This window comes from Rhinolophus hipposideros (assembly GCF_964194185.1).
Source record: "Rhinolophus hipposideros genome assembly, chromosome: 22".
NCBI classification, from domain to species: Eukaryota; Metazoa; Chordata; class Mammalia; order Chiroptera; family Rhinolophidae; genus Rhinolophus; species Rhinolophus hipposideros.
Genome location: NC_138068.1, coordinates 1209611 through 1226675, shown reverse-complemented (window position 1 = coordinate 1226675; position 17065 = coordinate 1209611). Strand labels below are relative to the sequence as shown.

General features: G+C 59.0%; 1 protein-coding gene across 5 annotated transcripts in view; it reads right to left on the bottom strand.

Annotated features, from left to right (window-relative positions):
• LAMA5 (laminin subunit alpha 5) overlaps positions 1–17065 on the bottom strand; it is a 47556-nt gene that overhangs the window by 21209 nt on the left and 9282 nt on the right. For 2 of the 5 annotated variants that reach the window (XM_081033409.1, XM_081033411.1), the window contains exons 3-22: positions 13132–13249; positions 12306–12424; positions 12048–12218; positions 11650–11747; positions 8533–8648; positions 8042–8160; positions 7849–7939; positions 7371–7649; positions 3390–3530; positions 3164–3301; positions 2935–3069; positions 2727–2861; positions 2517–2654; positions 2001–2053; positions 1663–1768; positions 1478–1530; positions 1282–1387; positions 713–812; positions 439–595; positions 152–290 (exon numbers count right to left, since the gene is read on the bottom strand). In XM_081033409.1, the coding sequence (XP_080889535.1) occupies positions 152–290; positions 439–595; positions 713–812; positions 1282–1387; positions 1478–1530; positions 1663–1768; positions 2001–2053; positions 2517–2654; positions 2727–2861; positions 2935–3069; positions 3164–3301; positions 3390–3530; positions 7371–7649; positions 7849–7939; positions 8042–8160; positions 8533–8648; positions 11650–11747; positions 12048–12218; positions 12306–12424; positions 13132–13249 (2512 nt within the window). Of the gene's footprint in view, positions 1–151; positions 291–438; positions 596–712; positions 813–1281; positions 1388–1477; positions 1531–1662; positions 1769–2000; positions 2054–2516; positions 2655–2726; positions 2862–2934; positions 3070–3163; positions 3302–3389; positions 3531–5499; positions 6545–7370; positions 7650–7848; positions 7940–8041; positions 8161–8532; positions 8649–11649; positions 11748–12047; positions 12219–12305; positions 12425–13131; positions 13250–17065 lie in introns of those variants that run through there. The other 3 variants (XM_081033410.1, XM_081033412.1, XM_081033413.1) reach the window with 3 other exon arrangements.

Sequence of the window (17065 nt, the reverse complement as noted above, 5' to 3'; positions counted from 1 at the left end):
CCCCTGGCTGTGCTCCCCAGGGCCAGCAGGCCAGCCAGGCTTCCCCACCGACACGTGGGCCCCAGGTGGGGCTTTGGCTGGGTGGGATGGAGGTGTGCGTGGATGCAGGGGGTGGCGGGGGGGTGGGCGGGAGCGGCCCCAAGACACTCACAGTTGGCACAGGTGGCAGACTTGCCCTCCTCCCGCACAGAGACACGCCCGCTCACGCTCGTGGGCCCACGGTTAGCATAACGGAAGACGAGCCAGAAGAGGTCAGGAGAGGTCACGTTCAGCCTCGCCACGATCCTGGGCTGGTGGGGGGCAGCGTGGACAGTTAGGGTCACCCCTCCCTGGCCGCTCCAGCCCAGTCCTGTGACCTCAAGAGCTGGCCCACCCCACTCTGCCAGCCACACAGGGCACTTCAAGCCAAGTCCTGGGACCGGGTAGGGCCACTCCTACCTGGATGGGTGCCATTTGTGCGTAGCCCCTCCAACTGAAGTTCTCAAACTCGAGGGGGTTGAAGCCAAAGCGCACAGCATGGCCGTCGGGCGTGGTTGCTTCCTCCAGCTCCAGGCGCAGGTGATGCAGGTCAGGGAGGTAGTGGTTCCGTGCAGGCCTGGCCACGGCAGGGTGCTCAGGGGCAGGCCGCTGCCCTGCCCAGCCCACTGGGGTCCCCAGGGAGACGCCTCCCCCAGCCCTCTGTCCCCAGCCCAGTTGGGGTGGGGGTACCCACTCGCTGCAGGTGGGGCCCTGGGTGTTGGGGCGGCACCGGCAGGCGCCTGTCCTTGGTTCACAGCCCTGGCCCAGCGCACCTCCAACATCGCACCGGCAGCCTACAGCAAGAGGGCACGAGGTCAATGCCACCCCCACCCTGGTGCCCCTCCCATCCCCTCCAGCCCCCTGGCTTGGAACCCTGCTCGTTTCACAGACTGGCCCCTGGGGCTCCGTCCACCCTGACAGAGCAATAGGGGATGAGAAGCTAACTTTTTTCCACCACGAACGCTACCTTGGGCTCTGGACCATGGAGGCCCTGGGTCCAGGCTCAGGGGCAAAGGCACTGGGATTGATTGGTGAGTCCTGCCAGGGGCGCAGGATGGAGAGGAGGACCGCGGGCAGAACCCGTGCTCCTCTCTCCCACACCCAGCCCGGGCCTGGTCGGCACCCAGAAGCCGCTCAGTGAGTCCAGTGTCTATCTGGGCCTTACCATGCTGGTCTTGCCTGGGGCCTTTGCCTTATCTGTCCCTCCTTGGGCCTTAGCCTCCCCCAGAATGTGGTCTGAGAGCCGAGTAAGTGGGCACTTACTGCGGCAGCCAAAATAGTCGACCTGGTCCAGCCCAAAGAAGCCGTCCTTGCAAGCTGCGCAGGTCAGGCCACACACGTGGGGCTTGCAGAAGCACTGGCCGTTGCCCTGGGGGCCAAGGGAGAAGGTGGGACCAGGTAGGGTGGGTCCCAATGCACCTGCCCCCTAAGCCCCCAGCATGTCAGCCCTCAGACTCACCAGCTGGCACTCGGTAAGTCCACCCAGTGTACCTCTGGGGTCACAGCTGCAGCCTGGGGAAGGGGCAGAGCAGGCCTGAGTTGGGGAGGGGATAGGAGGGCCTGGACTCCATGGGGCCAGCCCTCACCTCCCTGGCCCCCCAGGAGTCTCCCCCAGCCCCTAATACTCTCTCCAGGAAGACTTACGGGTGCAGCCCTCGGGGTTGCTAGGATTCAGCCCCCAGAACCCAGGTTTACAGCGATCACAGCTTGGCCCTTCCACATGAGCCCGGCACGTACAGGGGGTCTGTGCCTGGGAGAGAATGAGACTGAGGGTCAGAGTGGGTCCCTACCCTCCTATCTACGAACCGTCAGCCCTGGAATCCTGATTCTGTCCCATCTCTGGAATGCCCCTAGAGTGGGGACAGAGGACTAGCCAAGGGAAAAAGTGGGCCCTGAGGTTGCCATGGTGACCAAGTGGCGGGAAGTGATGGTCTCACTGGAAGCGACGGCCTCAGCCCCACCAAGGGCTGAACTAGGCTCACCTCAGGAAGGACGCGATTGGCTGGGGCCAGCCCAGCAGGGTGGCAGGAGCCAGCTGTGGAGAGACACCCGGGGTGTGGTCATTCCTTGGTCATTGACCCTGATGGCCAAGAACTTCCCCAAGGCCTGGCCAGAACCCACGGCCCCATGGGAGCCAGATCACATATCTCCCACATGCATAAACAGGCATGAAGATGTACATGTCCGTGCCCCACACGGCGAGGGCGTGTACCCTCCCCCACCACACAGCACATGGTTATGAAATGAAATGAGCACACACAGCACGGGAACATATGTGAACAAGCACTGCGTGTGGATAGCCACGTGAGCACACAAGCACAAAGCACATGAGCGTACACCATCTAGCAGATGAGCGTGGACACGCACACGCACAGACACGGACATGCATGCGAGAACAACCCCAGCACACGCATGAGCATGGATGAACCCCAGCTCGGGAAGGTGTGCACTGCACGACCCCCACATAGTACCCGACACGCACACTGAGCCAGCCTCACCTTCGCAGTAGGGGAAGTTGTAGGTGCCGGGAACACACGCGTCACACCGCAGCCCTGTCACACGGGGCCGGCAGCTGCACTGCCCGCTGCGGGGGTCGCAGGCTGCATGCAGGGAGCCCTCGGCAGAGCAGTGGCAGGCTGGGGGAGGAACAGGGTGTGGGCACGTGGTGAGACACACCTGCCCTCCTGGCCTTCCACAAGGATACTCACGGGCACAGGCAGGGAAGCCGTGGAAGCCGGGGCTGCACTCCTGGCAGGTGGTGCCCGCGTAGCCGGGGCGGCAGCGGCACAACCCGCCCGCCCCGCAAAGCTGGTCCAGAGCACCATGGGGGTCACAGTTGCAGGCTGCAACGGACACAGGTTCAGGCCATGGGCACCTGGGGGTGGCCCTCCTGCCCCTCCCCGACCCTCTGCTCACCGTGGCAGTCAGGGTAGCCATGGTGGCCAGGGCGGCAGCGGTCACAATGAGGGCCATCAAACTCGGGCCGGCACGGGCAGCGGCCAGCCTCGTCGCAGCCCTCGGGCAGCGTCCCTGCAGGGCTGCAGCCACACACTACGGAGTGGAGAGGCACACAGTGGCCCTGAGCCGGGCAGGCCAGGCCTCAGGCCCCACGCCCACCCAGGCCCATTGGGGTGGCCCTGCTCACGCTGGCAAAGCGGGAAGTGGAAGTAGCCAGGAGCACAGCGGTCACACGCGGCCCCCTCAAAGCCGGCTCGGCAGGTGCACTGGCCTGAGTCACGATCACAGTCAGCGTCCAGCACTCCAGGGCTGGAACACTGGCAGGCTACAGGGAAGGATGCCCACACCCATCAGAAGGGGCCAGGCTCCCAGCATCCACAGAGAAACAGGGATGGGGGTGGGGCTGCACTCACGCTGGCAGCCCGGCCCGAAGAACCCTGGGGCGCAGAGCTCGCAGTGGGTGCCCTGGAAGTTGGGTTTGCACACGCAGCGTCCCACCCGCGGGTCCTTTCGGCAGGCGTTGCCCTGGGTCCCGGCGGCACTGCAGTCACAGTCTGGCGGGTGGGGGACAGGAGGGAGTCTCAGATGCCCTGCAGAGGTGGCCCTCCCCGCCGGAAAACCTCCCCTGTTCACAAACTCATTTTCTTACACTTGTACTCTGCACGCGTACAAAACTAAAAGACAATAAAAATCTCAACAAGGGAAAGCTGACATTTCAGGAAATACATGGTGTGTGATAAAATAAGGGCAACTATACACAGTGTATGGGTGGTTCATGATATAAACAATTGTGGGCGTTAGCACCGCCAGAGAATGTAAACACGAAATCATCACATGGCACACAAAAAAGTCTAGCCTTTATAAGTAATTCTGGGGTTGGGAAGAAGCGAGCAAAAGCACGCTAAATATCTTAATTTATGCATAAAGACAAGGTCATAAATACTATTTAGTTTTCGTTACTGACAGAAAATAATGGTTCAATATTTGTCAGAAAGGTAAGGGTCGCCATGGACCAGACCAGAAGACAGAAAGAGAACTTGCAAACGCTCCGAGAAGGGAACACAAACCAACCCACCAAAACCAAAACACGTTTGGTTGCTCACTCCAGTGAAAGGCGGGAAAGGAAAAATCAAGGGAGGACAACTGACAGTGGCCACCATCCCTGTGCCAGGCCAAGCCTCCTTTCCTGAAATACAACCCAAAGGTGTCAGTTTGACTCTAAAAGGAAAATCCAGGCATGTCCTCTTGAAAGGACACAACTTGAACCGAAGACAGAAGCAGAGCAGGTGAGGATGATGAAGACTCAGAAAACCCAAGGCCACAAGCGTTAATGGGGACAAAGAGGGATGTCCATTGAGAAAATGGACTTGCTCCCCAAGAGAGGTGGCAAACCCAATGCTCTAGGAGCAGGAAAAATGTGGTCTTGGGGTGCAGAGAGCTAAACTATTACAATCGGGAGGAGAATTTGGCAAAACCTAGAGACAGACTGAATGCACTGTTCTCAGAATGTGACAAAAATTAAGCAAGAATGGAGTGGATTTAAACAGCATAATAACACGTGTGCTTTAATAGATGCCCACACAGAAATGTGTGCCCAACAGAGAACACACCGTCCTGTCAATCTAAAAGGGTGAAAAACAAAGATCGCAAATTCCAAAGACAAAAAGCAGAAATCAGGCTACCACATCTGACCCTGATGCAGTAAAATGAGAACTGAACCAACGAAAAATGAACAGAAAGGAAATCGAGAAGCCTTTCAACCAGGCTCACTAATGAAAGCACTATGTTCAGTGGTGATCCGTATGAGGGAGGGCGTTAACAGAATTCATTGTACAATTCACAGATTGAAAGTGAAATTCTGCTTGCTTGGCAAAGGAAACCATCAACAAGACAAAAAGGCAACCTACTGAATTGGAAAAGATATTTTCAAATGATACATCTGATAAGGGGTTAATATCCAAGATACATAAAGAACTCATACAACTCAACATCAAAAAAAATAATCCAATTAAAAATTGGGCAGAGGACCTGAATAGACATTTCTCCAAAGAGAACACAGATGGCCAACAGGCACATGAGAAGATGTTCAGCATCATTAATAATCAGGGAAATGCAAATCAAAACCACAATGAGATACCACCTCACTCCAGACAGAATAGCTATCATCAATAAATCAACAAATAACAAGTGCTGGCGCGGATGTGGAGAAAAGGGGACCCTTGTGCACTGTTCGTGGGAATGTAAATTGGTTCAGTACTATGGAAAACAGTAAGGAGGGTCCTCAAAAAATTGAAAATAGAACTACGGTAGGAACCAGCAATCCCACTTGTGGGTATTTATCTGAAGAAAAAAACCCACTAATTCAAAAAAATATTTGCACTCTTATGTTCATGGTATCACTATTCATAATAGCCAAGATGTGGAAACAGCCTAAGTGCACACAGATAGATGAACGGATAAAAAAGAGGTGGTACATATATTCAATGGAATACAACTCAGCCATGAAAAACAATGAAATCTTACCATTTGCGACAACATGGATAGACCTAGAAGATATAACACTAAGTGAAATATTCATAAGTCAGACAGAGAAAGACAAATATGCTGTGATTTCACTTATATGTGGCATCTATGAAAAAAAGCAAAACAAAACAAAACAGAAACTCATAGTAGGTACAGAGACCAAACTGGTGGTTGCCAGAGAGGAGGTAGGGGTTGGGCAGAAAAGGAAAAGGGGGTTCAGTTATAAATTAAGCCACGGGGATTAACTACTCTGTTCCCTGAGTACAGAGCAATAACATTGTAATAACCTTGCATGGTGTCAGATGGTTACCTAACAGCCCAGTGATCGGGCGATCGCTTTGTAAAGTATATAAATGTTGACTCAGCATGTCGTGCACTTGAAACTAATATAATATTGTATGTCAACTATAATTAAAAATAAATGTAAAAAAAGACACAGAAGACCTAGTTTACCAAAGAAAGGAAAGTGAGTGCTGGACCATCTCAGGAATCACTGAGTCACCTCAGGCCAGTGGGGAAAGAACGGATTGTCAGGAGTTACGGCAGGGCCCCTCCACCTGATGTGTGAATAGTTTCATTGGCACAGGGCCCACTGTGACACGCAACAGCGGAGGTAAACGCCACGACAGACACCACACGGCCCCCCGTGGCCAAACCACTGGCTTTGTGGTCCTTTTCAGGAAATGACTGCCGGCCTGGTTTGCACCATGGACGAAAAACGAAACATGTAAATGTAAAAAAGAACAACTGTCAGAGAATCAACAAGCAGGACACTAGGTGGACTTAGGGACCGCCATCTAAATATGACTGAGCGAGACACCACGAAGCAGAACGTCCCCAGAGTCACCTAAGGTTTACAACACCGGCACGCAAATAAAAGCACGCTAAATAGTAAAGGGCAAATGACCTGTGGGGAGAAAAAAGCACAAGTGGCGGGGAATGGGTAATAATTAACGTGGAAAGAACTCGCCCCAGTGAACAAGGAAAAAATGCAGCTGAAAACAATGAGGTCCAAACGCAAGTTAATCGACGACATCACCGAGTATAAAACATACCACTATTTTGTGTCCTGTTGTGAAAGGAAGACACCTGCTGATTAGAAAATGACACACCATGAACCAAGGACGTGTCCCAGTGCCAGAAACAGTCAGCAGGTGGAGTACGTTTCCCAGGGCATGCAAATCAAGATGACAGTAAACGTTGCTACGTCGTCAACACAGTGAGTTGATTGACGTGTGTGAACGCTGCGACTGCCACCCCACGCGGGGAGACTGTTTAACTGGGAGAGCACCTTGGCAGCCTACAGCCCAGAACGTCCTAGCGTGTGCATGGCGAGCCTGCGCAGAACCTCCTTTGGGAAATTGTCCTCCAGAAAAAAATAAGTATTTATGGAAACCTTTAGCTGCAAGGATGTTTATCGGAGCATTATCTGAAAATAGAAAATTGGAAAGAACCTAACTTTCCAACAATCGACAGTTGGTTAAATAAATGCTGCAGCTTTGTGTACAGCGCAGACCAGAAGTGGCGTGTTTACAGGATCGTGGTGGGTGGAAAACGCAGTTATGAAACAGCGCACAGCACATGTCAATGTTTGTGAAAGCCGGGTGTGTACGCGTAGAGAACGGTTCTGCAGTGGAGAGGGGTGATTTGTAGGTGGTGAGAGGATGGATAAAGTTTTGCTTCGACTTTATGCTTACTTATATTTTTGAAGGTTTTCTAGTATGAACATGTATTATTTGCATGCAAATAAAAGAATCAAAATTGACACGACAAAAATGAAATCCTCCCTCTCTGCTGGGCCTTCGTGTGGCCCCTGCCTGCGCCATTGCTCCCGTGGGACCCAGGGCAGTGAGGACCTCGGAGACACTTACTCACGATCTGTCCAGCTGGCAGGACCTGTTCCCCGGTGTCATTGAGGGAGGAGGGCATCGCTGAGGGGAGGAGATATGGCACGTCAGCCAAGCTGGACAAAAGGGCTCCCTGGGGTCCCCCCTCCCCCAGGCCGGCACCCTCACGGTGGCAGTGCGGGAAGCCTGTGAAGCCCTCGGCACACGTGTCACACCACTCCCCCGTGAAATTCGGCCGGCAGTAGCAGCGGCCAGTCAGGTCCTCACACGTCCCGTCTGTGAAGTCCGACTCGCAGTTGCAGCCTGGGTGGGGACCAGGGGCCAGGAAGTCATGAGACCCCGAGCCCAGGGCTACGAGACCAACCTGGGCAGTAGGATGAGAGCCATGGCCAGGGCTCCCAGAATGGCGAGGGCCTGGGGCACGCAGGGAGCTAGAGACCCTGGGACACCCTGCCCGGGCCATCCCTGTCCCCAGGACGCCCCCCAGGGGGACCCCACTCACGGCGGCAGGTGTGGGGTGAGTCCAGGGGAGTGTCTGGGGCACGGTAGAAGCCCGGCAGGCAGCGCTCACAGTTGATGCCAGTGGTGTGGTGCTGGGGTGGTACAGAGCACTGAGTCAGGGCGCTCCCACCCTCCCTGCGTGCCTGGTGTCGCCGGATCCCCCGGCAGGCCTGGCCTGGCTGCACTTGGCTCACCTGGCAGTCGATGCACACACCGCCGCCCTGGTACACGCTGTCCTGGTTCTGGCTGGCGTTGGTCCGGTCCACCTCGGGGTCGTAATAGCAGTCGTGCGCGTGGCCGTGGCAGTTGCAGGCTGGAGAGAAGGGCACTCAGCTGTTGGCAGCCCGGCTGGGACCTCTGGGCCACATACCACAAACCACGGATGACCCCAGATGTGGCTTGGGTGGCAGAACATGCCGTGTTGCCCGAGTGTGCCTACAGCACATGTGTGTGCATGTGTGAGCACACGTGTGTGCATCTGTGAATGCACGAGCATTTTATGTATGTGCACACAAGTGTGTGAGCACCATGTGTACATGTGCGTCGTGCATGGTGCGAGTGTATGCCCGAGTGGTGTGTACGTGTGAACGTGTACACCTGACCGTTGTGCAAGCATGAGCAAAGGCATATGAATACATGTGTGACTGGATCCGTGAGCACCGTGCGTGCACGTGGCGCCACTCACACTGACACTCGTTGGCACTGTCAGATGTCGCCGGCTTCCATGGCTGCTGGTTGAAGCCGGGGCAGCAGCGGTCACAGGAGCCCCCGCACGTGTTGTGCTGGCAGGCACACTGCAGCCTATGGGGACACAGGGCACAGGAGCGGCTCAGACCCACCGTGGACCCAGGGGGACACAAGGAAGCAGAGGCAACAGGGGCAGAACAAGGCCTTTGTGGAGGGTGAAAGATACAGCAGGGGTTTGCATTGGTGGGTAGTGCCTGGGGCAGGGCACTGAGTGGTCAGTGCGGTGGCCTCTGCACGCAGGTCAGCCTGGGGCACTAGGCCCTGGGGCTTTGCCATCCCCTCCAGGGCCGGGACCCAAGGCCAAGCCCAAGGCGTCCTGGGCTAGCCCCGAGGGCCAGGTCTCGCTCAGCAGGCAGCCCTGAGCTCAGCCAGACGCCCCCACGCATCCAGGGCACCTCCCTGGGCAGGTGGCCAAGAGCTGCTTCCTCTTCCAGCCGGGGGTGGACACCACTCAAGAGGGCTGGAATCCTGCCTGCTATCCTGGAGAATAGCGCCTGTTGGCTCAGTGGGCAAGGGACAGCTGGTCTCAGCTGGGAACCGAGGCTGCAGCCACCGACTGCACAGACGCCCATGCCAAAGCCCCACCCCCAGCACAGACCACAGCTCAGTCGAGGTGGGGGCAGGAAGCAGCCCCAGGCCGGGTTGTGTGCTCCTGGGTCCCAGGCCAGCACCCCGGCTGCAGTGCTATGTGAGAGTCTGCAAGCCAGTCCACGAAGGTGAGACCCAGAGCTCAGGTCACGCAGCTTTTGCCCTGTCCCCATGAGGGTATGTAGGGCCTTGGGAGTCAATACTGCTGTCCCTCAGAGTCCAGGGACATCTGGAGGGCCTCAGTGGATGAAGGAGTGGGAATAACCTGCCACAGACAGGTAATCACATCCCATCTGTCTTGACTCTGGAACCAGGGGCGTCCAGCTGCTGTTTGATTTTTCAGTAATCTACACGGGCAGGGCACCTTTAAACCAAAAAATTAACATAAAAAGTGGTGCTAGGCTGGTGACACCCTGGGGTGTTTGGCAAAGGGCCTCGCAAAGCCACTCCATGGGGCTTCTTCCTGCTCCAGGGACACGGGCATAACAGAGTAGCATGGCTCCCAGCGTGACAAACAGCATGACTCGACCCCAAGAATTTCACAGAGCAATCGGGTAGAAACCGTAAAGTAAGAATGTTTAAAGGTTATAACCGAAGGAATCTAAAACATCATAAAAAATGCGATGGTATGAAAAACAGGCAGATGTGAGAAAAGAAACCATCAGAATATCCATAAATGAAACATAAAATCATGGAATTGAAGCCGCAATGGGTGGGCTACATGGCAGGTCAGACGCAGTGGGACTGACTCTGAACTGAAGAACTCTCCAGGAGGGAGCTGGGAAGGCAGCGGGGTGGGGATACGTCCCAGAAGTCCTGAGACAGAAGGAAACCATAACTAGGATTCCAGAAAGAGAAAAGACAGAACAGGGGAGAGCTAACGGCCAAGAAGGGTCTTGAATGAACAGAGACTCATATTCTCAGATTCAAAAAGTGTGAGGAAATCTGCAGAGCACCAAGACGATTATAGACACATCCAGAAGAGGCAGAGGGACAGTAGCGGACTCTCCCAAGCATCCAGAGACGCCAAAAGACCGTGAGCGAAAGTCTCGGAAGTGTTGAGACATGGCCTTCAGCCAGGGGTTCTACAGTCAGCGATAGCTTCAGGCCAGACTGAGGGCCTGACGGCCATTTTCAGACATGACTGACAAACAGACTCGCATGGAAAGGACAACGAAAGGGGGCACTGCAGGAAAGAGAGTCCCAGGGATGCTGTGAGGGCCCGGGAAGGAGCAAAGATGAGGACCGAGGACCAGGAAGACGTGGGTGGCTCCAAGGGCTGCGCCTGGATGAGCGCCCTCAGGCCCATCGCTCAGTCTTTGCCTGTTAAACAGGGTTCCCCCACAGTACGCAGAACTGGGAAAGACATGTCTGGCACTGCCAGCTGGCACAGACTGAATGGTTGTGTCCCCCCCAAAAAGTCCCATGTGGAACCTAAGCTCCCGGGATGGTATTTGGAGGTGGGGCCTCTGGGAGGTGAGGAGGGCATAGGGGGAGCCCTCATTAACAGGATTAGTGTCCTTATTAGGGGGCCCCGGCGAGCAGCTTGCCCTTCCGCCCCGTGTGAGGACACAGCAGGGAGATGCTGGCTACGAACCAGGAAGTGACCAGCCAGCATGCAGAACCAAGGCGTGAACTGTTTTGTTACAGCAGCCAGAGGTGACTGAGACCAAACGCGTAACTTCTAAGTCAAGGGGAAGGGTCAGCGAGACAGGGGGTCAGCACAGAGCTGAGCAGGTAGTCAGCAAAGCGGTGCCGGTGAAGGTGCTGCGGGTGGCAGGCAGGGTATGGGCAGGGCTGGAGGTGATGGAGGCAAAGGGGCGGAGCCTCCCTGGAGGAGAGGCCGTGGTGCCAGGAACTGCATGCAGGGACAACAGGGCGTAAGTATGTGACGGGCACTGGTGTCTGTGGTTCTGGGGACGATGCCCAGTCCACGCACCCATGCTGCCCAGCAGGGTGAGCTGAGCTCAGCCCACGTGCAGGTACAGGTGAGTGAGGGTGGAAGTCGCTGCCCCAGCTGGGGAGGGCAGACCTGCCTGTCCTCAGACACCAGCCAGTACAGTAGGCCATGCTCCCAGCCCTCACGAGTTCCTACTGGGCACTTCATTTCCCGGAGTAATTAGCTGTGCAGTCCCAGGGCCACCCTGAGGCTGGACAGGCCAGGGGCGTCCAGAGGGCGAGCAGCAGGGCTGAGTCCTCCAGCTAGGGCGACCACACCCCTCCCTTCTCCAGACCCATCCGCCCCAGTGCAGAGATTTGGGGCTCATCTCTCAGTGTGGCTTTGACGTGAGATCAAAGGTGAGCTCTGCTGCCCCTGCACCTTTCTGTGCATATGGAGAAACAGGTCACAGGGCGGCGGCCCGTGGAAATCACCAGGGGCCCGGGACACGGCAGGCAATGAAACCATGTGTCCTCCCCGGGATCGGGGAGCAGATGAGGGGGCTGGGCAGGGAGCTGCAGGTCTCACCTGAAGGGGTCTGTGGGGTCTTTGGCGTCGCAGACGTCCGCGTGGCCGTGGCAGACACAGCGACCCCCGATGCTGATGTCCTTGATGCTGTAATAGTACTGCGCCCGCCAGCCATGAGCACGGCGCCACCCACGCCGCCCCGCCACCCTCTGCCCCCTATGCCGCCGCCCACGCCGCCCCGCCGCCCCCTGCCCCCTATGCCGCCGCCCACGCCGCCCCGCCACCCCCTGCCCCCTATGCCGCCGCCCACGCCGCCCCGCCACCCTCTGCCCCCTATGCTGCCGCCCACGCCGCCCCGCCACCCCCTGCCCCCTATGCTGCCGCCCACGCCACCCCGCTGCCTGCCTGCACCCCTCCACCCCCGACCCCCATGGGACCCGTCTAGCTGGCGTGCTCACCCGGCGGGTGACGGTGGGGTCCCGCAGCGCCTTGCCCATGAGGTGGCCCAGCAGAGTGTTTGTGCGCAGGAAGCGCAGGCGGATGTTGGTGGCTTTGGTGAAGTCGCGCAGCAGGGGCGAGTAGGAGAAGTTCATGGCCCCCGGACGCCTGTTCACTAGGGACACCACAATCTGCAGACAGCAGGGTCAGGGTCGGGGTCGGGCCGGCACCACCCACTGGCTGGGACCCCCCTGCCCCCCACCATGCCGTCCACCCACCTCGCCATTCTCCAGGGGCACAATCCGGGAGTACTCTGTGGTGCACATGACGTCGTCATCCCGCATGATGCGCTCCAGCGTCCGTGGCCCAAATCGCTCAAGGCAGTCCCTCTTGGAGGCTGCAAGAGCCCGGCCAGGAGGTGAGGGTGCAGACCCCCAGGCCTGCTGTGTGTCTGGACCCCCAGAGCCGCATGGCCTCAGCCCTGAGATGGGAGCACAGCCCTGCTTCGATGGGTCACCCGCCACCCCAAAGAGAGAGTGGCACTCGGGAACCTCTGGAGGGCCTGGCGGGGGCCCATGCCTGAGCCCGATGGTGCTGAACGGCCCACATCACACTGGCTGCCTCTCTGCAGAGAACAAGGCCCCTGACGGCCCTCACCCCAGGCTGGGAGACTGTTCTCCACTGCCCTTTAGGCAACTACCTGCCCCCACTCTCGGGCGTGGAGTACTGGGGGGCCAGGTGACCCAGGCCCACCCAATCAGAGCTACCCCATACACATGACTGGGCCGGTGGCATGAGACATGGCCAGTCAGGGAGCATGGGCGTGGAGCTCCGTGCTCTCGCCACTGGGCAGCTTAGTGGGCCACCTTTGTTACTCATAAGCTGCCAGAGCATGAAGCCAGTCCAGAGGGAGCCAAGAGACGGCATGGGGACTGTGGGTTCCATGTCAGGAATGGGAACTGCTCCCCCCACCTGTCTTTGGGGACGCGCACCCAGCAGTCCAGACCCAGGCAGAAGCCAGGCGTGAGAGAGCACGATAATGACAGCCCACCCCAGGGGGCACCCCCCCCCCCACCAGCCAGCCCCTGGCTCTGGGAAACTCACAGGCAAAGAACTGCCACGGCTGGTAGGTGTGGCCGAAGTCCATAGACCGCTCCAGCACCCAGAGGTCCGGCCGAGGGGCGTTAGCGAACTTGATGAGCACATAGGCCACGTGGAAAACCTGCGGGTAGTGCGGGTGTTGACGCCCTGAGGGTCCCCCCGCCCTGCCATTGAGAGGCTCCCTTCTCCACAGTGGACATCTGTGGGTTTGCCTGAGAGGGCTTCCTGGCTCAGGGAGTAGCCCCTGGCCTGGCTGACCGGCCAGTGGCCACTGAGGCCTTCCCCAGGACACCACCATTTCTGAGGGCTCCCCTCCTGGGTCTGGGGGTGCGCTGGCCCAGAGCCCAGACCCGCCTGCCTCCCCATCCCTGCCCCAGGCCCCTGGGCCACACTGGCCCCTGGGCTCTGAGGCCGAGACAGGCCTGGTGGTGCCAGGGCCCAGGCAGTGCCCCAGCTCCCAAATGAGCGTGGTCTCCTCACAGAGCTGGCAGGTGACTCCTACTCCTGCGATGGGGCCCCTGGTCATCCCACATCATACTCAGAGCCAACTTGGAACCTGCCCTTCCACTTGCTGACCAGCCCCCAGCCACTGAGGCCCCAGGGGCAGGTGGCCTGGAGCAGCCAGGGCCCAGCCCCTGCCATTGTCACAAGGCCCCGGGGGGGAGACAGACTGGAAAATGGGGAGCTAGGCTCTCGTTGCCAAAGGCAACCCTCAACCAGCTCCCTAGGGATGAGGGGGGTCCCCATGTCAGCACCTGGAGCCCATGACCCCAGGCCACAGCTCCCAGGAAGGGTAATGGGTCCACTGGGAACAGCCCTGGGCTCAGGCAGAATCACCTGCCCAGCCGGTGGCCTCGATGGCCAGGCTGGGCCACCCAGACCCCCGAGAGGGTGGGCACATGAGCAGGCTGCACCCTCACTCCCCTGACACATGCATCGCTGAGCCCCACACACATGGGGGTGCGCCCACGCCATGCTCAGCCTCCCACGGGGGAGGACTGTGGTTCCTGGGTCTCTCGGCTCTGAGGACCAGTGAGCCCCTCCCCCTCGGCCCCAAAGCCAAGGGAACAACAAAGCAGACGGGCATTGTCCAGGATGGGCTGGGCTCCAAGGAGACTGAGCAGGGTGAGCGGGGGACACAGACACCCCCAGTCTGCATTCAGGAGTGGGAGGCCCCACACACAGGCAGAGAACGTGGCTGGTGAACATGCTACATGTGGGGGGATGCCCACCCCCCCACTCTGGGCTCACAGGGGTACCACACCAGGTAGGCTTGGAACTGTCCACTGACCTCGAGGGTGACGTCACATTCCAGGCCACCCATTGCACCCTCAGTGGAGCCCTGCCTAGCCCAGGGAAGCAGGTCCCCTTCTGGTGTCCACTGATCTGGATTTTTGCCCCAGACGAGCGGAGGCAGAGCAAGGCTCCCTGCCTGAGGTCCAGTCACCCCTCCACCCCCCAGCACTTATCAGCCTCAGGCCACTGTGGTGACCCCGTAGAGGGATGGTGGAGCCCTCGTGGCCGAGCCCTCAGGAGGCACAGGCTGCTAAGAATGCCGGCAGGGGCACGGTCCCAGGATCCTGGACACGCCTGTTGAGTCCTGCCCTTCCTGGAAGGCCTGCCTGCATCAAGCCAAGTGGCCTTTCCCCGGGGTGGGGGGGCACAACCTATTTACCCACTGCCAGGCTCTGAGGTCATCTTCCCCTGGGCCTGTCAAGTCAGGGGAGGGAGACGAGCCCCCGGGGGACGCACCCTGCACACAGCCATTCCGGGGCGCCCTGGGGGACTTTGGATGGCCCCTGTGCCAGGAAGCGTCTTCGTGAGGAAGGGGGTGAAGGCGGGGTCCGGAGGTCTGGGTGTATGTGAGTCACAGACACAGGCGGGGGGGGGGGGGTGTGCAGCACACGCAGGAGATCCCGCAGGAGATGAAAGGCTCCCGCCCAGCCCCTGGAACCCACCCCCGCCTTTCCCTTGAGTGAGGCCACCAGGCTGCACCCTCCACTGGCCAGCTCTGTCCCTCCCCCGGGTCGGGTCGGCGGGCCGATTGCATTTTTCCCAGCTGAGAGCACTTGCACAAATATTGATTTGAAGACTGATCAGGCAGAACAAGGGCGGCACGGAAACTTCTACCCCATGCCTGGCACCCGGGGATGCGCCTAAAGACCCCCACCTCCTGTCCGTCTGACCACCTGGGCATCTGTCCCCAGGCCCTGGCCCAGGCTGGAGGGGAGGAAAGGCATGCACCCAGCGCGCCCCATCTGTTCCCACACTGGGCATGACCCAAGAGGGAGGCAGACCTCTGGTCTCCCTGGACACGGCCCCCCCCAACACCCCACACTCCACACCCCCGCCAGGCCCACTGCTGACCTTTCCCGCTGCTACAGTTCTCTGCAGAAGGAAAAAACGTCTTTTAAAGCAAAAGCCAAACAAAAGCCTCCTGAGTTATTTTTAACAATCTGGCTATTTTGGGGCAGGCATGCCTCCAGGATAGCCGCCAGACCTCTCGGCCACCGCACCCCCAGCCCCCACCTCCAGACTGTCTGTGGAGGGCCAGGGCCCCCCAGGAGGCCACCTGTCTCCGGACCACTGCCTGACGGGGTAGGGATGGGGGTGCTGGGGCCTGAGCAGGAGGCACCAGGGGTTGTGTGGCCCTGGGAAGTCACCTCCCCTCTCTGGGCAGCAGAAAGACAAACGGGAGCAGTGGAAAGACAAACAGCAGAGGTGCAAAGCCCAGGAGTCAGGAAGGACACAGGACATTTCAAGATGGTGTGACGGCTCTGGGCGCCTTGTATGGGACGTCGCCACCTGTCCCTGGAGTGGGACAAGCAGAAGCCAGCAGCCACCTAGCAGGGACGCTGCAGAGAGTACCTGACACTACACCACACTCTGGTGTCTGGAGGCAGAGGTAAGGGGTGGGGAGTGCGCAGGGACAGGGCTGACACCACAGGGAGGGCTAGGCAAAGTGCTGCAGGCCCCAGCAGGGCCTCTGCACCCCTCAGGAGGAGCTGGGGCAGAGGGTGACAGCTGGCCACAGCCTCCTGGGCTCAGGCACCTATGTCACCAGGGCAGGGCCCTGGCTGGAACCCCGGGAGTATAAGATGGTCAGGGCTGGGAGACCCAGGCTGGCCCCTTGTGCCAGTCCTGGGAGAGGAGGGCCCAGCCCCCACTGCCTGAATCACCAGGCAGTCTATGACTCAGCCTGGTTCTGCAGGAAGCAGGGCCTGTGGGCCGGGGTCCTGGGCAGAGGCCGGCTGGAGGCAGGAAGCCCCTCCTAGAGCCAGCGTCCGGGCCAGAATGAACACCGGGGCACCCAGACCTGGACCCCCGCCCCCAGACTGCTGGGAGCCTCCATGCCTATGCGCTGAACCCACCTGACCTAGCCCTGGGTTTGCCCTCTCCGCAATGTGCCCACCCTCTCAGCAGAGACCCCATCTGGAAACCCTGATAAGGATAAACCCAATAGGGCAGGGCAGGTGTGTCTACTCAGGCCCCCGACTGGGTAAATAAGCATGGCTGTCCACACACCAGGTCAGGGAGCCCAAAACCGGGCCACTCCTGGGCCAGTTCCAGGAGAGATGGGGAGTGGAAAAGCCACTGCTGGAAAGACAAGTGAAACATGGCAATGCAGAGGGGACAGGCAAGGCCCCAGGGACCCGGCTCTGCTGGGAGGTACCCAATGCACAGGTGTGCAGAGCAGGGACGGGAGACGTTCAGGGAATGGGTGGGGGTAGAGGGACCCCTGACGGGTGGGCAGGAGCTCACCAGGTAGAGTGGAGGGCAAACGCCTGGCGTGGTGCAGCACCTCGATGGAGGGGAGTCTGGGGGCAGTTCAGAGACCCTCAACCACCCAAGGGCTGTCTTGGGCCCCCTGCCTTGAAGGGGCGTTTTCAGGCCGAGGCCCAGCCCACAGGTCCCTGCTCCCAGCCCCTACTCCCTG